Source organism: Motacilla alba, chromosome 1A (assembly GCF_015832195.1).
Source record: "Motacilla alba alba isolate MOTALB_02 chromosome 1A, Motacilla_alba_V1.0_pri, whole genome shotgun sequence".
In the NCBI taxonomy this organism is placed as follows: Eukaryota; Metazoa; Chordata; class Aves; order Passeriformes; family Motacillidae; genus Motacilla; species Motacilla alba.
The window spans coordinates 44,443,426-44,465,992 of NC_052031.1; the positions used below are offsets into that span (position 1 = coordinate 44,443,426).

The window sequence follows — 22,567 nt, forward strand, 5'->3', positions numbered from 1 at the left end:
ACTTTTTGGTTTTGTTTCTCACTCCTTGGTATGGATTATCCCTGTGCCAACAGATTTAATTTATGCAAACTGTTCTTATCAAACTTGCTGCAAGACTCAGCCTAGAGATGGCAGCATTTGCCACAGCATCATCTAAACCATTGGCTGGAACTGCTGTAACAAATACAGGAAAAACAGCTCTCACATTGTTTTTGAACTTATCTCCAGATAGTATATGAGCACGAGGGGTAGTGCCCAGAACCAGTTAAAAAATACAAATATTAAGACTCAAACTGGGTAAAGAAAGACTTGGGCTTTAGCCCCCTCTACAATAATAAGTTTTGAAAATAAATAGTGGGTTGAAAAACCATTTTAGTCTTCATTGTCCTCTGGGACTCATAATAAAAATTTCTCCCACACCAAAGAAGAATAAATAAAACAAAACTATGAAATCAAAACTTTTTGTACAGATCAGTACACAGACAAGACAGACAAGTAGGGAATGAAAAGATTTATTTTTTATTCTTTAGGTACTTGAAGTTTCAACCACTGTGCTATGGAAAAGAATGCTGTGCACAAAGAGCCATACCATCCACCAATTAATTTTCCAAGTTCTTCAATTCTATCACTGACAAATGACCACATCTCAGAGGAGTTTTTGTGTTCTAAAAATTGCTTGTAATCAAAACATTCTCTCAATTCCAGAGATGTAGCAATTTTGTTGCTTTAGTCAGAAATGCAGAATAGAAAGTATGGGAGAATGGACTGCAAGCAACCTTGCCCCTGATGAATTACAGCTGTGCTAATTATTACAGAGGAGGAACTGCCTCGCCCTTAATGGGACATGGCCGTGTCCAACGAGGACGGTGTTGTAAAAGAGCAGGTTAGCTGGTCAAGGGGGAGAGACAGAAAAGGAAGAGTGTTTTTTGGTTTTTTTTTTTTGCTGGTCCTGCTGTGAGGGGCTGCTGATGGAGCTTGCTGGAGTCAGAGTCTGCAAGGGAAGCCTGCAGTCAGAGTCTGGGAGTAGCTGGAGTCTGCTGGCAGTGCTATCTACTGCAACAGTACTGAACTTGATTTGGAAAATTAATTTTGAGTTATGTAAGTACCAAAGCAGCAGAGCATTTTACAGTATAATCAAGCACGCATATCAATGGTTTGGGCAATCAGTCACTTCTTTCAGCAACACAAAAATCTCAAAGAAATAAGTACATTTGTCACTGGTCCTGCTTCAAGTCTTTGCCCACAAGCATTGAAGTGACGGGGTGCATAGAGGCCCTGTGCTCCAGAAACGTCTTGACAGCCAGATCGCGACTCTTGTCAAAGCTGTAAAGGTCCCTGTAAAAGAAGGAGTGGGGGGAGGCACCATTACAAAAATCCAGGAAAATAATACAACAGGGATTTTCCTAAGGTTTTACTTTTTCCTCAAAAGCCTTGCCTTAATGTGCATCCTGGGACTAAGCTTTTTTCTATGCAAAAAAATGTCAGCAAGTGGAAAGCGCCTCTGAAGATAAGCTTGTTCACAGCATACAGAGAATTCTGTATTATGCCACTTCAACATGTGCAATAAATGCATTTCAAGCATTATTCATTCCATTACACTAGAAATGTCAACAGCATGAGCTCCTGCGATTTGGAGATTGCTTTTACCTGAACAATGGTCGAGTAAACTTCATCCTGCCCTGATCTGTAGCCATTTTTAAAGCCAGAGGAATAGCTTCTTCCCACTTGGACCTGATACAGAGGCGCAGCCATCTGGAGGTGAAAGAAAAAGGTTGCACTTATAATTTCATTTGTGGTAGCGTGGTGGTTGGTTATCTAACAATTCTGTTCCCATAAATGCTTTGAGCACTGCTGTGCCATCATGGGAATGAGATTCTAGCTCAACATCAAATATTTAGTGTTTGACTAGCACATTACATACGTCAGCTTTTTTGTACAACGGGAAAAGATTGCAGCCAAGTTCCTCCAAAATGGAGGATTATTTTCTGCAGCTATGTATTTTTTATATTACAATAGTGTCCAGTTGCATCACTCAGAACTGAATTATACAGCACTTGTCCCATTTGACCAATGGATAAAACAACCAACCAACCAAATGAAATGTCACCAGCTATTATTTTGTTTTAAAAAGAAATGGATCTTGTTACAAGAAGTAGAAACCACACAATATGTTTAAAATACTTTGTTACCAGGTCATCAGGTTCCTTTGCTAGCATGCCAGATTAAAATAAAAAACAGCTTATCTGCTGTCCACTGAGTTCTACTAGACTGTATTTGCCCAACTCATGAATAACAGGATATCATTCTAGCAAGCAAGATGACAGCACATGCCTTTACAAAACCACAACAACAAAAACCCCAAACCCAAACCCTGCCCCAGTTCTGTAAAACAGGATGTCTCAGGTGAAGCAGGACAACTTGTTTTATGAAAACATTTAATATTTTAAAAGTGCTCATACTAGAACAAACCTGAATCTTATTTCAGAGTTGTTTATAGCATTGAAGTCATATACTTCCTGCATGCGTTGGACATGTGACAATGGAAGAGGTGCCTGAAAAAGAAATTGCACAGTTAATAAGCCAGAGGAAGACTTCAAGCCAGACATTTCAGTAATAAACAGAGTAATTCAAGATGATTGGTGCTACAAAGACACTGAAGTCCTACCATGACAAATATTTTATTTGTTCCTTTTATCTTTTCAATGTATGGAAAGGGGCAAGGAATACATATTACCTAATTCCCACATTCTGTACTATTGAAACATTCAAGACAAAGTATTTTTGTTCAATTTTATTTGTAGCTTATTTGTTATAACATCTGATACAGACTGATTCAAACACCTCATGGTTTTGTTTTCAGCTTTCAATTCAAAACACTTTTATGTTGCTCATTAGCTGAAGAGCCAAACATAATAAGGGAGGCAAGGCTGAAGTTTTCAATAACTATGCATGGTGAGAACAGATTAATTTAGCAAAAATTGAAAGAAAAAGAGTAACTTAATTTCAATGCATGTTAGAGTTTCTATGTCTGATTTTGTGATACCAGAATCAAGTCATCCCAGGTGTGCATTTACCTCCAGAAGCAAAAGTGCCAGGAACTCAATTAACTGATGAGATGACATTTCCTTCAGGTCTGCTGAGCTGAATGAGCCCAAATCACTTTCTTTTGCCTAAAAGAGAGCAGTTACTTAATTTTTAATAGGTATTTCAAAATACAATCAGGTGTAATTTTCTGTTTTGATATCCACACTGTTGACCCATTTCACTTAAAGATACTGATTTGTATCTGTGCAATGAGGGGAAGGGAGGGACTTAAGCTGCTATCCGATGTTTGTATTCTGCACTTATTTTCTCTCCACTGATCTTTTTATCCTCACTGTCTTTCTGTTAGTTAAGTGAAAAATCTTTTTTATAAAAAGTAACATTCAGAAAAAGAAAGTTAAAAGATAGGATGCAAGTACAGTGAAAAGCTACAGAGGTAATAAAAAGGAGGGTATGCTGAATTCTCTATTAGTTGTATGACTTTTAGGCTTCAAACAAGGAGAAAATTGTGTGGTATTAATTAATATACTGTATGTACCAGTTTTTGATGGGAAATACATACTAACTCAAATATACCATAGAGGAACTACTGCTAATACAATATAATCAGTAATGTACAGGACCCTGGCATTTGTTTTTAAATCAAGCCATAATATCAGGGTTTCAAAAAGAGTATTTTCTGTTTGGTTATTACATATGTTATAACAAGAAGTTGGCTCTGTGCCTTGTTAAAATATGGACTGCACTTCACAGAGTGAAGTCACAGCTAATCCCCTGACTTTACAATGAACGTCTAGTCTAGGAAATGCAAAATCCCTGGCAGCCATACTGTGACTATAAATACACAAACTCTCAACAAATGAGAGATTTTAGAAGAGAATGGCTCACTTTGTATAACAAAAAATATTAGCTTTTCAAAATAGAGACACTTCAGCATTCTTTAGCCACTCACTTGGATCCATCTTTGGCTCAAGGCAATGCAGGCATTTGATAGTGTCGTATCATACCTGTCAAATATTATAAACAAAGGTTCACATAATGAAATAACCACAGAATAAAAGACTGAAAACATTAACAGTGACTATTCTTACTGCTATATACACCTCCATAGCACTAGGGCATTTTCCAATAAATCATTTATAACACTTTCACCCTGTTAACAAACGGTTTCATGACTTTTAGGAAAATCACATGCAATCTGGAAAAGGAAAAGATGAACTACAGAAGAGTGCAGCTTACGTAGGCTTCACTGGTGGCATTCCTGGAGCATGAAACCACGAGTTCCAGTCAACTTTATCAAGAATATCTACCTACAAAGCAACACAAAACCTTATTAGATTTTAAATCTGATTTTAGGATGTTTTTTGAGAAAATGAAATCTAGTTTCAATCTTTTTATTTGTTTTGATAACCCTCCTCCAATTACCCTGAAGAATCCTACACAGATTACTTCAAAACAAAGCATTCCCCTCTACAAAAAGAAAAAAAAATAAAATGCATCTTAATGCAAACCCATCTTCACAAGAACCCAGATTACATCATATTAAGTTCTTGAAATAAAGAAAAGAAATGTAAAGAACTGGTCTTTAAATAAGTTCTGACCTAAGTCAGAATTTCACATAATAAAAAGGTTTCAAGCCATCAGTTTTAAATATTACCCAACCTTATCCTTGAAGTAGGAGTACAAGAACTTCTTCCAGTCCTCCGTTACGATGCTCTTATAAGCAAACTTCTGAACATAAGCCTTCAAGAAGCCAATGAAGACATCTAACAAAAAAAGAAAACATTTTAGTGTTTGAAATTAAGATGGAAAACAAAAACATATAAAATCTGATTAATGCTTACCTGGTCCTCCAAGGAGCTGTTCAAGGTAAAAAAGCAAAGCAAAGCCTTTCTCATATGGCACAGATGAATAGGCAACGTCAGGATCTACTTCATCCAGATTAATGACAAGATTAGTCACAGGATTTTTATTTCCAAGAGTATTTACCTGTGTCAAAGACACAAAAACACATATCAGTCTAGGAAAGCTGGCACTCCTGCAGATCTATACTAATTCTATTTATAAAGGTATAAACCATCTAAAACTGAGACAGCTTCATTTCAAAGCATTCCTCTTCTTTTTCCCAAAGTTCTGAATCTTCACACACCTTAAATTACTAACATTTAGAATCAACAACCCTGTGCTCCAGCTGTCTCAAAGCAGTTAATTACTATCATGTCTGTCATAACCATGAGCACCTATTAGTCTGGCTATATTTATCCCCTTATTAACAAACTATTTGAACTACATCATTAGGCCTTTGAATTTAAAACCTCTGTTGACAGAAGAAGTGCCACCAAAAATTCAGCTCTGGATATGGGCAGAACAGATTTCAAGCTGCTCAGGGAACTAGTAAGATATCACAGACTAGAAATCTGAAACCAAAAGTTTGATTATGCTACCAAAACTAAACAGCCCTCTTAGATAGTAAGAAATCAGTTGTTTGCATGAGGCACTGGAAATTCTGATGGTCATGGCTGCAGATAATCTTGATTAACTTTCATCTGCTTATTAGTATGCTAACAGATAATACTGCAATTTAGTCATACCCAGAACAACCAGAAGAGGCTGTAGAGACATTCATCCTTACAGAAAAGTTTAAAACAATTCAAAAAGCTTTATCTAATCTGAGTATATGAAGCTATTACCTTGGGTAGCAATCAAATACCTTGGAATCAAAGTTGTTCATCCTCTAATAAGAAAGCATTAGGAAAGCTGACAAGACAAATTTTATTTGTGGGAAACACGGATGATGAATTTAAAACTATTTACCGTGTTCTGCAGTTCTCGCCAACCTCCTAGGGCCTGAAAGTGCCTGAACTGCTCACCAAACAACCGACCGCCGATCCTGCGCTCCAGGTACACAGTATGACCCTCGTTCAGCCTGGAAAGACATTGATGCAGTCAGCACTGGTAGGATGGTAAAATGAATTTAGCTAGTCTCTTTACAGATGAAATTTAAAATATGATTTGCGCTGCATTGAACATCATACCCACCAAAAATGCTCCCATGTTTTGTTGGTTACCAAGTTTCCTGTCCAGCTATGAGAGATTTCATGTGCAATAACCTAAAACACAAAAACAGATCCACCATTTAGACTCCTCTGGAAAAAAAGCATCAGATCCCATCAAAAAGAATAAAAGGTTGATGGGATCTTATTTGATATGTCATGTTCACAAAGTCAGTTAGCATTCACAGTTCTGTAGATCTATCCATATAAATTTTAGGCAGAGGACTAACACTACCCTAGCTGACAGAAACAATTTTCAACATCCAGCCTGCAAGCCATGGAGCCATACTGATCAACAGCTTGGTATCGTAACTTGTTTATGAAATCACGTTTCAGAATATAGAATACCAAGGGATGGACTAGTACTGCTTTCTCACCTAAGCAACTTCTGCAGTGGGAAAGCTAATGATGCATGATACATTAAAAAGTATCCATGTCAAATATTTCAGTATTTGTTTAAGACAATTTTTTTTTTTAAGTTTAACAGTACACCGGTCTAGTAAAAAGACATAGGCAATCAAATTGCATTCAGAGTATTCAACTTTGCAAAAAAAAAAGACACAGAGAGGAAGAAGTTATCTCCTAACAATTTTGATGAGGCCAATTCAGTTGAGATTTTTAAACATATCTGTACACAGACATTGTAGTTTAACAGGACAGGAAAAGAGTTATGGAGCAGCTAACCTCAGTCAGCCCCCTGTGTATACAGGCACCCATGTTATTTCCATCTGTTGGTTATACAAAATAGATACTTTACAGAGTTTACTTAAAATTAAAACTCACTTTTGTAAGAGTTCTTGACTTACTGCCGTAACTTTTAATTTCCCCAACGAAAAAAGACCAAGTTTTCAGGTATTTATTATAAAGGAATTCAGATACATCTTCAAGTTGTGTTCTACTGAAAGAGATAAACCTATTTTTGACTTACGTTTGATAAAGATCGATCACCTGCCTAAAAAGAAAAGAGAAAGACAAGTTAGTTGTTAGGTTCAAGTAGGCCTCAAAATAGATCACTTGTATGATCCCTAACTCCAAAGGAGGCAGGAACATTTACAGGTCCTTCTAGGAAGAAGACTAATCCAATTTGTGCATTAATATCCATCACCTAATTGATATGCAAGCCCTAAGGAAAAGCTGACTTTTATCACTGCTGTACTTACCAGTAGTGTTGGAGTTACAAAAGTAAGACAAGGATTCTCCATACCACCATAAGGAAAAGAAGGTGGTAAGACTAACAAATCATACTGTCCCCACACATAAGGTCCTGCCAAATCTTCTGCTGTTTTCAGCATAGCTTCAGCCTGAAAAAAAAGAGTTCACAATGGTTTCTAAGATGATTTCTGACTACAAACACTGAACAAATAATAAGCTATTGATCCCATTTTTCATTCCCTTTCACCTCGGCAAGTCCCACATGTAAAACAAGTATGGGACTGTGTCAATATGTATTTTCAGTACTAAGTTTGTACTGCAATAGAATAGTAGCATTTTGTGGGATGGGAGGTAGAGAAAGGAGAACTAAAGACGACCAAAACAGTGAACTGTAGTCTGTTTCTTTTCCAATTCTATGTGAAATAGTTATCTTACAACACTGTTTTTCGTAGTAGTCAATTACTCACCTCAGAAAATTCATAGGCTGATTTATCCACTAGTTCCTTTTCAGCCCACACCAGTGTCCTTGGGCCAATCTTTCTGTTGAAAGTAAAAATAAATGCCTATAAGACAGTACAAACCAGAAGTACTTCTATGGGAAACTATTACAGACAGCTTATGTGTAACTGTGCTCCTGAGTAACCCACATTGCAGAGGAAACTTATTAGAGAGTCTCTGTCTGCTTTTCCTCTCCATTGCTGAAGCAAAGCCTTAGAAAACAAAACAAACAACATGCATGCATTATTCAGCACAAAGGAACAGGAAAACCACTTACAGATTTTTAACACTATCAAGGCCTAATATAAAAGCATTATTGTGGCCTAGATTAACACAACCTTGTGCCAATGAGAAACGAAGCTGAAGCAATACTTTTCTGCCTTTGACCGAAAAGGCTTACCTGTTAACAGACAAGACTTATCTCTTAACTAGGACAGAAGATTTATTTCCTGTGCTAAATTTTCACCACTAAGGGCTTTTTCAGGTCTAAACTCTTTTTGCTGTTTCTCTAATTTACAGCACAAGTAAAAAAATTATTCAAGAGCAAATCAACATACATGCAGTTTGATACAAATAAACAGGTTAACTGAATTTCTAAGACCCTTTAAATTTAGACATAAGACCAAGAAACATTTTTTAAAAAAAGCTCAAAAGATTTATTGTGGTTATTACTATTTATACATCGTACAGATTCACTCACCTACTTTCTAAAGCTCCAACCACTAAAGCAAACAAGTAGCAAGGTATGGGAACCTAGTGGAGAACATAAGAAAAATAAAGAAATCTTATTTGTAATGTCAGTCATCAGACTACTGACTCTGAGAAGAACAAAAGTAAATAAATAAAGAAGTTATCCTCCAGAGTTTCCTGCCTTAAAGGCAGGCACTGTTTTTACAAAAACATTGTTCTTTCTCCCCAGATGATAATCCTTTATCTACAGGATGTACTTGCTTCACAGATATTTCAGGCAAAACCCACAAAACTGTAAGTATCATCTCTGTTTGAAAAAATCTGCATACAAAATTCCTGCTGGTTTGGTTTCTCTTCAAAAGAAAGTCAGTTTTCCATATTCATTTCAGTTCCACTAAATTTTATGGAAGGAGAAGTTAAGAGATACTGCTCAGACAAAGGGCAGTTTTATCACACAGAAGGATGCAGGAAGAGCTTTAATGAAGTAAACAAGAATATTTATGGATATAAATACATTAAAGACAAAAGATTCATGAAAAATCAAAATGTATGTATTTGATTTCCATTTGGAATTAAAAAAACTCTCTATATTTTTTATTTAAATGAAAAAAACTCCTAACTGAAGTATTTTTATAGAGAACTGCTTTCTCCAAGTGCTCCGGAAAGAAAAGAGGATAATACAGCCATCCCTGTAAAAGTTCCACTTCATCTGAATTTAAACAATGTTAAATAAGTAAGACGTTAAATCATAATTATTTGGAGACACAATTTCAGAAAATTTTATTCCACTGTTATCCACAAACCATTTAAATATTGTTTATTAAAATACCCATATCATCATCTGTGTTTTAATTTTACCTATTAACACAGAGAACATATTATTGAAAAGAACAAAGTCCCTTGACTTATGTCATAGATGAGTTAAGAAAAAACTATCAATACACCTCCACATTTTGATGTCTAATTTGCTAATTTGACATTTTGAAATTCAAATGTCAATTAATGTTGGGTCGTAAACTCGTTTTAACAGAGGTTGCTCTCCACTATCCTTCTTTCCAGCCTGGCTATGCAGGAGCACAAAAAGTAGTTTTAGGTAGTAGTAGTAGTAGTAGTAGTTTAGCCTCAGCACACACAGCAAGAGCTTGATGCATTTGCCTTTTTCATCTGAGGAAACAGACACCTCTTCTAACAAATTAGTGTCAGCATCAGGTGATGTGTGTGTCCTTTTTTATTTATGTATTTTGTTCTTAATGTGTTTTTTTTTAAGAAAAGCATGTTTTTTTAAAAAAAAAGTCATGGTTTTCTGTATCAGAAAGCATAGTATAATTTCAATTACACTAAATGTTATTTCTTGTATATGTCCATCATGCTTATCACCAGTGTATTCCTAGATAACATTCATCTCTGGATTACATAGACAACATAGAAGTCTTCTGTACTAGATTAAGAGTGGCGAATGTTCTGGCTCCACACAGAGGGCAGAGCACTGCTACTGAGGAGCTCACAGATAAGGGAACTCTTTTTTTCCCCTCTCTCAGGTTTCATGCAGCAGCCAAATCAAACCCGACAGCTGCTGCAGTTCAGAGCCCTCTGACCCCCCCCAGTCACATCATACCATTCCTCCTTGCAGTTATTCAGTGTCAACAGCCCAGATCTTATGTTAATTTTATCTGCTTGTTCAGCAAAGTGAACTGGGCTCACCAGAAGAGCTCATAAACACCAGAACTGTAACCCAAAAAACTGTGAGAACAAAAAAATGCCAGAAGAGTAAATCAGGACTGTTGCTTTAAGAGCAGTGGAATGGTTAGACTAGCTGCACTACTTACTAAAACTTCCAGAGAACAGTAATCTTTGATTGGCTGGAGATACTTTCTTTCCATAGAAACCAAAGTTTTCACATTCCAAAAAAAATTTTAAAAATTTATTGTCAGAATTTGACTAACTTCAAGCTAAAAATTGGTTCTGACGCTGAGTTTCACTGCTTAGATCTTGGTGAGCTTAAAATTTGCAGGGTCTGTTTTCCAAAACTTCCTCCCATACTATTTGCATCTGCACTATTTTCTAAAAATCCGTGTAGACTGAAAGGGTTGTGATAGGACTAGTTTTGAGTATTGAAACATTTTCAGAACACAAATTTGGCTTTTCTGGGAATGCCAAAAAAGACCAGCAAACACCACCAGGATGCCAGCACCAGCAGTTACTGGTTGTCTTCTCAGAGCTGGAGTTCCATAATGCCTCACATTTCTGGAGCGGCAAAGACCCACGTGAGTCACATGATTTATCCAGGACATCAAAACCATACCTGAGGCACTTGTGAGCTGCACAGGTCAGGAAGAAGACCTTGTGCAGCCATTTCCCAGCCCGGAGCACTTACGTTCTGGCTGAAGCGGTAAACCTTGTGAGCGCTGTCCTCTGGGTCGGGCGCCTCTCCGTCGCGATTAGCGCTCATCAGAGCCACCAGCTCCTTCGGCACGGAAATCTGAAAGGACACCCAGCCATAAGCAACGCAGCTGGCACTCAGCATTACACTCCAAGCTACAAGCAGCTGATAACAAAGAGTAGCCCAGATTTGTTCTGTTGTTAGGGCATCTCTGTCAATAGAACATCAGGCATATGGAAAATGTTGTCATGAAGACAGGCAATATTGAATTAATCAGAGGAGTACCTCCAACAGAAGTTAAAAGGCTCACTTTCTTCAGACAATTGAATTGTAATGTCACAGTGAACATCTATCTTGCTTTTTGCTTCCTTAAAACTGTTTACACCAGAACTGCAAATATTCCCTAGCTGTATACCAGAATATATTACTTAAGGCATACATGAGAGCCTTTTCAAGTGTTTTTTGCAGCACTCTTTGCTGTCTTACTGTCAGCTTTTCCTGATTTTAGAGCATCTTTCTTTCTTACTACTGCATTTTTACTTCCCTTTGCAAATAGATACATAACAATGAAAAAAAGAGTTGACATATACAAAAAGGAAATGGTAAAGTTAGAGAAGTGCCACAGGGTAGATCAGCTCTTTCCTCTCACATTAAGCTGAAAGTTAATATTCTGGTTTTATATTAGGCCACATGCTGGCAGCTACCAAAAAATGCTGACCAATGTAAATTCACCCACTGTAGCAGTTGTCTTCAGTTAAGACACATGACTTAGGTTCATCTACCTCTGCATAGTAGGTTAGTTTCACAGCAGGTGTGTCTTGGCATGGAAAAATGGCTCTGCAGTGGATAGCCTAGAGAGGGAGAAAGGAAAAGAAGGTAAAACAAAACTGTCTTTCTAACGCAGAGGACTAGAAACAAATCAATTAATACACTATAGTGCAAGACTATACAGCTCATCCAGAGAATTCATTATGTATAATCCAGTACTTCTATCACTTAGAGCTTGCCAGCCTTTGTAAAAGGAATAATACTAGGTAAGGCAGATCAATAGACACAAGTATTGGTTGCAAAGGACCATATGTTCTTCAACAAGGATACTGGAGTGGGTAAAGCAGTTCCAGAATTACCAAACTGTAAACATATAATAAAACCTCCGCAACATCCTGACATTAAGTGTTTTCATTTGGGACCTTTGACACACACAGCTAGAAGTTACAGGCTCCTGCTCCTCCCCTTTCTAGCCTTTCTCTCCAGTTCTTTAGAAACCAAGGGAAATTACAGTGGTATGTCAAGAAGTTTGGAAAAAATTAATTCAACCTGGCACTGGCTGAAGAGAAATGGGTGTTTCTTTCCAGAAGTTTGCTCTGGAGTAAACCACTGGAGAGCTGAAGACTGTGGAGAGCTTTCAAAAGAGATTTCAACAATTGCTTCTTGTCCCCTGTATAATAAAGAACACAGTCAGACTGTTTTCACACAAATCCTGATCACACTGAAATTCCTCTGCAAAGATGTCTGAAAAACAGGTCTGCAGCACTGTCCCAAAAGCATTAAAAATGAAAACAAGTATCATATTAAAAGCAATACTTTCCTTTCAATTATGGTATTAAAAATGGCTAGCAGGTTTCATTTTTTGCATCTCAAGGCACTTTTATTACTGTTTTTACTAACCAGAAAATTTTCCTCTTCTCTCTTCAAGGAGAGCACTAGCCTTTTCTTTAAACTATTTGGGCCAGCCACATGTGTATAGTTACTTAGTGTCACAACTAAGTAACCTTGTACATGGAAGTGTAAAAAAACCCTCTGCAACACACAAAGAAAAAAGTGCAAAACCCTGCATAAGAAGATACATGACTGAATAACATAGAATAAGTATTCTGTAAAAAAAAAAATTAGATTTTGTGTCTCACATTAATGTTCTGCAAATATTATCCTTAAGAAGAAAAAAACACCCTAAAAATTATCAGTGATTACAGAATTAATTCCTAGTAACAGTAGCAGTTAGCAAGAAAAAGAAATAATGTTCAGATTTTATTCAGGGTTTCAGAACTGGTGCCAAGTAAAAACTAACAGTTCTGTGTAAGACAGGTATCAGTGTGCTAATGAGAGAACACACACCAACCTGACACATTCATACCCTTATTTATTAAAAACACATCTTAACCATCACTGACGCCCAAAGCACATGGAAGTACTTGCTTCTGTTCTCAGAAGGTTCCATATTATACAAGCAACTCTTGGAATAAACAATTCAGCCATAAATCAGAACAAATTTCAGCTAATCAGAGGAGTTGGACACTAGATAAGCTGACCAGGTGAACATATCTGGTTTATAACCAGTATTCCAAAGTACATATTAGACAAGAAAAGAGAAAATAATTGGTATTACCATAAGGCACATTGCTTTCTGAACAATCAGACTTCCAGTTGTAACTCCCACCCTTTCCTATTGCTGTTTTATGGATAGTTACATGGGGGACTATGTCTCACAGTGGATGATGAATTCTTATGATCACAACTCACACCTCCCTCTTTTTTTTCTTACCAGGAAATTTAGCACTTAAAAAAAAAGGCAGCTGAAAGTCAAATAAAAGAAACAGACCTATATTTCTGATGTGGCCTGTTTGCTCAAGTACTTAATTTGTTCAATTTCATAAGAGACCAGAAGTGTTTCTCCAGAAGGGACAACTATTTTATGACATTCCTTTCTCTTCCTCATTATTTATGTTTCTTAACTGCACTACTTCAGTGTACAACATTAAAAAGAAAAAAACTTGCTTGGAAACCAGACTAAACTGAAAGAGTTTTTAGAGGTAGCAATGAGTTCTAAAAACCAAACAATAAGAAGTAAGAAGCAACTTGATATTCAAGTGTATTCAAACAAGGGAACTTCCTTATACAATCACAGCTTTCAGCTTTGGCACCATGGAGACTGAGATACCACTGAGTTACAACATACAAAGCAAACTGCCAAAAAACATATTGTAATTTGGCAACAGCTTTTTAATTCATGCACCTTAAGAGGTAGACCATGGTTAGTTCACTCTCCATCATGCTGCCAAAACTCAAGTTCCAGCTTTTAGGGACTTGGACTTAGCATAGCCAACAAAATAAAACTTGGGTTATTTGAAAACATGCTCCTATCTAATCATAGTGGTAACCTGAAGTTCTACAGAAATGCAGAACCAGCCCTTGTATAAAAGAAGATCCAACAGGGGCTGTTGCTCCATGTACTCCACAGAGTAACAATTCTGAACCAGGTAGTTAAAGCAGAAACAACATTACTGATGAGAAGCACTGGAAAAATTGTGATACATTTCACATCATTTTGCTACTCACTATAGGAAGTAATTTTGTACGTGACACAAGGTCTGGGGACAGGTACAAACACTCCCAAAGTTTTGACTAATGAAAACCAAGTATGACATTAATCTACAAGATCATACCAAACGAATGCAATACCCTGATTCTAATTTATAAGTCCCTTTGCAAGCTTTACTCAACAACCCTACAGGCAGGCAAGCAGCTTACACAGTGTATTTTCAAAACCACCTAAAGGAGCAGGCAAAAGTGTGTACCTTCTTAGTTCATTTGGAAATGTGATTTCTAGAGGGGTCCCCTTGAAACTGTGCTTTTCTCCAAAAGCAAATTGTGCTTCCTGTCCATTTACAGTCACTTTGAATACCTGTACGTCTTTTGTATCCAGGACCTGTGATAAAGAACATATTGCATACCAGTTAAATAGTGTAAAATAATAAATGCAGCACTGTGAAAGCTTAAACACAAGTCTCTCTGAAGGAAAAAGTATTTTCTAAGTAAAACCAGAAAAGCTGACTAACTGTGTTGACTACCTAGAACCAGCATTTTAAGAGAGCAGCACTGAACTGGGAAAGCTGGAGGGAAAAGAGGAAGAAAACCAACTTCTGACCATAGAAGTGAGTATATTAACAAAAACTACAAAGGTAACAACTCAGCAGTACTGCTATGGTTTAAAAGCCCCTCCTAAGGCTTCTGTCCTGGAACGCACCACTGCAAATCCAGACCTTCATGCAATGGAAGATGAATTAAATAGTGCAGCACCCATTTTTAGCACAAACGAGGCGTTACTCTTTATTACTAATAGAACTGGGCTTTTTCCCTAAAAAAATAAGCGCCAACCGCAAAAGAATTTTATGGAGTCAGCATGAGAAAAGCCCAGAACCCCCGAACTTCGAATTTAACGCGAAGTTTAAGAGGTTCACATGCTTATTTGCAGAGATAACAGAGAAAGCAGCTGGCATAACGAAACACACAGGCGAAAAAGCCCTACATCCAGATTTCCAGTGATTTATTCCCATCTTTTCGACAGCACGCTCTTCGCCGCTTTAAAGGGAAGAGACAGCCTTGCCCTTCCTTTGAGCACCGCGCCGGCTCTGGGGGGGCTAAGCGGGAACCGGGGGCTGCGAGGCGCTGTCAGGCTCCAGCCGAGCAGCAGTCAGGGCGGCGGGTCCGGGGAGGGCCAAGCGGCGGCAGGGAAGGAAGGAAGGAAGGACCGGGACGACGGCCGAGGGAAGGACGGGAGAGAGGGAAGGCGGCAGCGGCGCGGGCTCCGGGCTCGCCCCTCATGCTCCGCGGGATCCCCTCGCGCCCCCCCGCCCGCCCCCGCCGTTACCAGGCAGCGCAGCGCCTCGCGCTCCGCGCGCGCCGTGAGGGCGGCCGTGCCCCGCAGCACCCGCGCGCCGAAGTCCGCGCGGCAGCGCAGGTGGAGGTGCCGCGTGAGGCAGCACGCGGGAGACGCGAACGAGCTCGGGTCCGCCATGGCTCGCGCGCCGTCTGCCCGCCCTGCCGGACCGTGCCACCCCGTGCAGCACAGAGCCCGCCGCGGAGAGGGAGGGGAGGCCCCTGGGAGGTGTAGTGCCGCCCTCCGCGCGGAGAGGGCGGGGAAACGGCACGAGAACTACAAAACCCGCGATGCATTGCGAGAGGAGAGAAGCGGGTGAGCCGAGAAACGTGGTTGGCCTTCACCAACGTGCAAGTGACCAAAGATAATATGAGCCCTACTGGAGAAGTACTGAATGTACAGTTCCTCGTTAGTATAGTGGTAAGTATCCCCGCCTGTCACGCGGGAGACCGGGGTTCGATTCCCCGACGGGGAGGTACGCAACTTTTTCTAGTTCCCTCCGCTATAAAGGTAAATTTTTTTTTTTTTTTTTTTTGGGAAATCAAAGCTGTTCCCAGACAGCCGTAGTAACAGCGTTCCGACTCTGAAACAGGGAGAACAGAGTAAAACCTATCCGGCTGCCTACCTGCTCCAGGGCTGAGGTAGTGGTAGGGACTCCCAAGATCAGCTGCAGAACTGAGAGCAGGCACAGGGAAAGTATTTTCGTCTTTTAATGGCTCAAACAGCTGAACAAAAGGGGTAAACCTTTCAAAAACATTCATCCTTTTTCTTTAACTGAGATGGAAAAAACCTAACTCAGCCTCCTCATCTGAGTCAGAAACTATGGGAAGGGGGACAGGGCAAAGAGGCACAGGAGAAGAGGGAAGGTGGAAGGCCAGGGGCCATGTCCTGGCTCGCAGTAACACAGCCTGGCATTTTTGTCCTCAAAGTGAGAGCTTCAGCGATCTGAAAGCCCTGAGGCTTCGCTGGATCCTGCCTGGAGCACACTCAGCTATGTGCACCAGCTAAGAGTAGTTTGCAAAACAGCTGTGAGACTCCAGCATACTCTTTTCCTTTACTTAGTATCACTGAAAATGCTTTGTTAGGCACTCCCTCTTTTTTAATCCGTTTGCAAGAAATTTGTTTATCTGTCTATTTATTACACAGTTCAGCACAAAGGTACTAGGAGAGATCTCCTCCTTTCTGTGGGAGGTCAGCAGATGCTGAGCAGTAAATATGATCGCCCAAATTTCTTTTTTTCCAAGTCAGGAAATAGCTCCATGGCCAATTGCACATAAAAAGAGTAAGGAATTAGGACCTAAGGCAAAAGGCCAAGACACCCAGCTGTGAGGATGCATGTGTCTGGTGTTCAGAGGAGGAGGCTGGTGAGCCCTGCTCTGGCCCAGGCTTTGTGCACTCGGACAGTTTCAGTAAAACGAATTTGATGCCCTGAACTGCACACTGAAAGGAGATAGTTCTGTGTCATAAGCAACCTTGCCTCAGCCACCCAACCAGCAGCAAGCACTGAAGTGAGAATATACACAAGAGAAATTTTCTCTGTGTAATAAGAGCTAAGAGGCAACTTGACAGAAAAGTTCGGCAACAAAGGGCAATTACTCTTAACACAGCATTGCTGCAAACCATGGACATGTAATGTCAGATGCAGAATCTAACCCAGTCACCCTCAGAAATTGGTTTCCACGCCTTCAGCCCAAGTGTGCACAGCCATGGGAGCAGCACACCAAGAGCTGCGGGGAGCTGAGGGCACAGCAGGAACGTGAGGCTTGATGTACTGTGCAAGACCAAGAGATGGTTTCTGTGTGCTCATAGCTGATGGCAAAGCCCATAGGCCCCTCAAGAGCATCCCACCAGCCCAGCTGTCCCACCTGGATGTGAATCTGAGATGGCAATGTGAGAAGTACAGGAAGAAGAGGAAATGTGAGCACCATCCTCAGCGATACCTCGGAGCTTTGTATAAGCTCCTAGACTACAGCCACATGCCCAGACAAACTAGGGCAGGACTAGGAAGGAGTTTCAGTAGGTCTGTATTATAGAAGGGAGAAAAAATAACCATAACATTTTCCCTTTCGTGATTTCTGAACTTCCTGCCACGCTCACTTCTCGTTCTCAAAATCCACAAATATATGTCATCAGAAAATCAAGGGAACTTTATTTGTTTAGTAGGCAAAAAACAGAGGTCAGACCATAAACTAAAATAATATGCAAGAACCATTTAGTTGTTCATGTGTGTTGGCATCCAGTCAGGCAATTTCAGCTGTCATAAAACAATAAGGATAAGAAAAGCAATTAATTCAAAGCAGAACTCTGCTGACAGTGTTTTATGACAGTAGTCATAAAAAAAATAGTCTTGTAAGCAATTTCATACCTGCTTAGTCGTGGTTCTTGTTTCCAGATTTAGCTTTCACAGTGCTCAAGCCACTACCCAAGAGGCAAAGTTTTGCTGTAAACCCCCAGCTTCTAAAGTCCCAGAAAGGCATTCTCATTGGTGCATGGGCAAAGGTGAAAGGAAAAGGAACAAGGAGCTCGGGCACAGAAGAGGGTTTTACAAGGTCAGCCTATCTCCACCTGCAGGGTACTTTGTTCTCACCTAAGTCATCCAGGTCAGCTCAGCCTCTTTCCCTTCTCCTGCACTACCAAATCCCACGCACCCCACAGTGCTGTTGTTCCCCAGCTGGCAGTGTGGAGCCAGGACAGCTGAAATGCCAGCAAGCCCAGACACAGCTCCCCACAGGTTTCAGACCTTCCTGAGAATGCTAGTGCACTTCAGGATGGCTTCCTCAGGGGCTATGTCCACAGGAGGCGCAAGGTGAGGGATCGCTTGGCTGGAGGACTGCTGCAGTTGTTTGCAGAAGCACACTTTGAATGAGCACTAATGAAATCTGGAGGAGCAAACAATTCAGTATTGATAGTAGAATTCTTTTCCCAATGCCTCTTTAATTATCCACACACAGCTTTAACCTTCATCTCTTTTGATGCTTCTAATCCTCACACTTACCTTGCCATCATGTGTGTGTGATTTAAACCCTCAATTTATCTAAAGCTCGTGGAGAGCCAGTATTATGGCTGGTCAGTGGCCAAATCAGCAGCAGAACAGCAAGTTGGAGAGCTAATTACCAGTTCCAGTCTTGCTGAATTCATAGGCTGGTAGCAAAGCAACACTGTGGGGAGGTGTGGGCTGGAGTGTCAGCATAAGCATGTTAATGGCACCTTGCTAAAGCATCTGTTTTAAGTGTGTTCAAGGCCTGGGGACTGTGTAATTTCTAGCATTTTGTCCTCTGAGGGTTTTATTCATAGGTGGATTTAACTAAGTCCATTTTATGTACCCTTAACTCTGCCAAATAATTAACCTTTTTCAGGGTGATTTTTGAAAAGCAAAATATTGCTTGCAAATGTTAAAAGACCACTTTATGTCATTAGTAATGATGAAACAAAAACTTAGCAGAACTGAGTATCTTGGAAGTTTTAATTTGGTGATTACTCCAAGGACAAGGAAAAGAAGACAGGACCCTTTAACTTAATAACTTATGTTAATTGCATATCACTTGGAAGTAAACTAATTGGTAAATAGGGAGATAAGGAAGAACAGATTAGAAAATGTCACTATAAATGCTTATCAAGGGGTAATAGCAGGAACAGACAATGACAAATTGTTTGGAAGCTTTCTTGCAGGTCAGGACATCCAATGCAAACATGATGAACTGGCCATTTAGGAGGATATAAGCCCTTTACTCTGCCTTGGTTCTTCTACAGAGACTCCCAGTGCTAAACCTTTTGGCTGCTAGGAGAAGAGGGGACTTGGCCCATCAGAAGGTGCTGAAACACTTTGCAACAGTAGCTGCTGTTTGCTTCTGATCCCTGCACAGGGTGAACCAGGGGGTCATATAAATAAGATAAGCAATGTAAAAGAATTTGATCTTCATTGGAGAAGTTTTGGCTTGTCATCATTAGTATCCACAAAGCGTTGGCCCCAAGAACCCCAATTTGCTCTGCAGTCTTCTCTCTCCCCTGAGGAGTCTGGCTGCCAGCGGCCCTGGCCAGCTCTGTGATGGTGCCAGCCTTGGATCAGCTCCAGGGAAAAGAGCAGCGTGAGGATGACAGCTGGGCCATGGCTGTCCCCAGTCTCTGCTGCCATCCCTGCCCCCCTCACCATGTGCAGGTGCTGTGGTCTGTGCCCTTGCTGGTGGCAGCCCTGCCCCAGTGCCCCCAAGGAGCAGCCCACTCCTGCAGCTCCCTGGCACACAAACAATCACAGAGCAGCATGTGGGGCTCTGAACACAGAATGCCACCAAGGAGCTGGCAGTTCAGTCCTCTCATTGAGAATTTCCAACATCTGCTCACAGGTCTGGCATTCAGGTGCTACATGTTCCTGCAGCTCCACTTGGGTCACTGGAACAATGGCAATATAAACTGGATGGGATGCTGACCTACCTGTCAACTAAAGTATACCCAGGCTGCCATCAGGCATTTGACCCCAATGCATTGGGGTTTTATGGCTCCTCCAGGCTACCCTGGCATTTTTCTATTTTTTCATTTGCTTACAAGAAGGATAAATTAGATGTCCACTTTTTCTCCAGTAGCTCTTAACATCTTGAGCACTTAACACTTGAGCATAATGATGCACAAGGAGCTGTTCCATTTTGTACATGAATGACCATTTATGGATCCAGTTTCCTGGGACATATAGATGGAAAATATTTTAAAGCAATATCTTAGTAGTAGTTTATTCTCCATTTATTTATTTTTTTACACTGCTTGAGAATGTCGATTGTATTTCTTTTATTTTTCCTGAGCAAGACAGTTCCTCAGTGCTGTCTTCTTTGTAGAAGTGAAGGAACACTCCATACAGTTCTATCTCTACCTGTCAGATGGTCTGTTAAACACAATTTCCATGTTGCTAGACATGCACACAGATTATATCACCAGAAAAATTAGCCTCTGCTATTAGGCTATGTTTTTTTAGGATATGTTTAAACTATTGGAGAGATCTGATGTTCAGATTAACCCATATTATTTCAAAAGGAAAGCATCCAAATATCAATACTCATTTGATAACATTAACCTACAACTTTGAAATACACTATTAAGTAACTAACTTAAAAATTGCTACATGAACTGACTATATTTATATTTCTACACAGCTATGGCACAATTCCTTTTTACCACTTCAGGATGTGCAGTGTGTTTTCTTCTCCAGAGGATGTTATTTAACTGTGCATGGAGATCTGGCAGCCTCAGGATGTCATCATGACTGGCTCAGGAAAGGACAATTCCTGCCCCAAACCCAAAAATCTAGATGATGAACAGTTAAGTCTTCTGCTAAGTTGATGCTAAATGTCTATTACATTATTTTGCCTAGTCAGGATTTTGCTTTGTCGCATATTTTTCCTTTGTTAAATATTTTGAAATACCATGAATGCCAACACTTCCCCTTTCTGGTCATGTTACTTGCATGTAGCAGCAGTGGGTTACAATATCCTTCTCTATCTGAAAACTCTAGTGCATACAAAAGTTTTTATACAGACAGAATTGTGGTATATGAATAAATCATACATGTTATTCTACAGCTGTTACAATCTTCACAATCTTCTCAGTCATCAATTTTAAAAACTTCTGCTTCTGGATGACTGGGTCCTTTCTGTTCCATGAGGTACCAAACAAACAAGCTCATACTAACTTTTAAGCATCCAAGATCTAGCACTGAAACAAAAGAGATGGCATATAGGTTTCACACAAAGCATACTCCCTTGAGTAGTTTGCAGATGCTCATCTTCATGCAGAATAAACTCAACGATCACAAAAAGGATGTTTTTTTTTCTGTTGTTTAATATCTAAAGCTTTCCAAGAGGAGATTTTATGCTTCTTTACTGAGGATTCAGCTTTGAGAGACCTTTACTCTGGAGATGAATACAAACTGGCCTCTGGATAAATCTGGGACATTGTTTTAGAGTTGGGAGCATTGAAAGATACTAATTGTTCATATTTTTTTAGTTATTTTGCTAGTAGCTGGTACTGTGCTGTGTTTTGTCTTTAGTATGAGAAGAATATTGATAACACACTGATATTTTGGTTGTTGCTAAGTAATGTGTATCCTAAGTGTAGGGCTTTTTTGTTTCTCATGCTCTGGTAGTGAGCAGATGCCCCGCAAGTGTAAACCACAAGATAAGGAGGCTACACCTCTCAGCAGAAGCCACAACTTGACAATATCAGAGCAGTGAATGGCTTGCCTGCATGGGCACAGAGAAAGAATCCAGTAAAGTGTTAGAAGACCCCAGACCAAAAATTACAATTGGACCAAGAAAGGCATGTGATGAGCATGGGGGGGGCAGGGGGGGTTTTCTAAAGGCATCCAGCTCAAGCTGATCTGCTGCTATACCACTCTATGAAATTGTTTATTTTTATACATTCTGATGGCTGAGACTCTTCCATGAGAAATCTAGGGTCCAGCCCAAAGGAGGAGGAAGTGCATCTGAGAGTGGGGGGATGTGTGACCAACGAGTTGAAAGGGACACCCATTGCCCATGGAACTGCTCGCTGTCATGGGACTCCAGTCCCAGGAGTTACAATCTCAGATGGTGTGTGCAGCTCCTGGGAAGGTGTGAGAGTGCTCAGGCAGTGGCTTCTCTTTTAACGAGTGCTATGGAATTGCACCTCGATCTGGTGCTGACTTTCACCAGCAAATGCACAGAAAGGCATCCATCACCTCCTGCTTCTGCACCAGGCCATGCTATCTGGTCACTGTAACATGCAGCAATTGGGCTGCTCTTGAGCTCATTGTCAGGCCTACTTCTGTAGATCAGTATCTTGGACTTCTCTTAACTACCTTTGATATTTTTTTGCCTTTAGATTGACTTCTTGGAACCTTCTTTTGATTATTCAGGGAAACAGTGCAAGTAATTATTTGGATATTTGTCCCTCATATCCATATTCAGAGGAGGAATGCAAACCAGAGCAAAAACACAAGTAGAAACAAAAGAATTGTGCAGAAAAATACTTCATTACTCAAAGACCTAATCAAAAAGCAGAAGTCTTACACATCTCAATTAGAGATGTCCTTATTCAAGAGTAGGAGCAGAGAAGAAATATGTACTAAATAACAAAAGCTTCTATTACAATTTT

The 22,567-nt window shown here is 40.0% G+C and overlaps 1 protein-coding gene and 1 non-coding gene across 2 annotated transcripts; one reads left to right on the plus strand and one right to left on the minus strand.

Annotated features, from left to right (window-relative positions):
* Positions 1-475: 475 nt before the first annotated feature.
* LTA4H (leukotriene A4 hydrolase) lies at positions 476-15,690 on the minus strand. The gene is made up of 19 exons (XM_038155127.1): positions 15,443-15,690; positions 14,370-14,500; positions 12,112-12,232; positions 11,577-11,645; positions 10,789-10,893; positions 8,425-8,477; positions 7,694-7,766; positions 7,235-7,375; positions 7,003-7,026; positions 6,061-6,131; positions 5,836-5,947; positions 4,866-5,010; positions 4,684-4,787; positions 4,261-4,331; positions 3,974-4,028; positions 3,054-3,149; positions 2,449-2,531; positions 1,627-1,731; positions 476-1,314 (listed from the first exon to the last, which is right to left on the minus strand). Exons 1-19 carry the CDS (start codon positions 15,587-15,589, stop codon positions 1,194-1,196), a joined length of 1,827 nt encoding a protein of 608 aa, XP_038011055.1. The 5' UTR covers positions 15,590-15,690; the 3' UTR covers positions 476-1,193.
* Positions 15,691-15,854: 164 nt separating this feature from the next.
* TRNAD-GUC lies at positions 15,855-15,926 on the plus strand. Its single transcript has one exon. It is a non-coding gene; the product is annotated as a tRNA-Asp (tRNA).
* Positions 15,927-22,567: the final 6,641 nt, after the last annotated feature.

Bases quoted from the DNA above. Each gene is read 5' to 3' on its own strand.
- LTA4H (XM_038155127.1), bottom strand. From the start codon at position 15,589: ATGGCGGACCCGAGCTCGTTCGCGTCTCCCGCGTGCTGCCTCACGCGG. The intron at 4,332-4,683 runs GTTGGGTAATAT...GTTGCTTTGTAG, and splicing joins ACTCCTACTTCAAGGATAAG to GTAGATATTCTTGATAAAGT. The intron at 3,150-3,973 runs GTGAGTGGCTAA...GCTCTCTTTTAG, and splicing joins TGAGCCAAAGATGGATCCAA to GCAAAAGAAAGTGATTTGGG.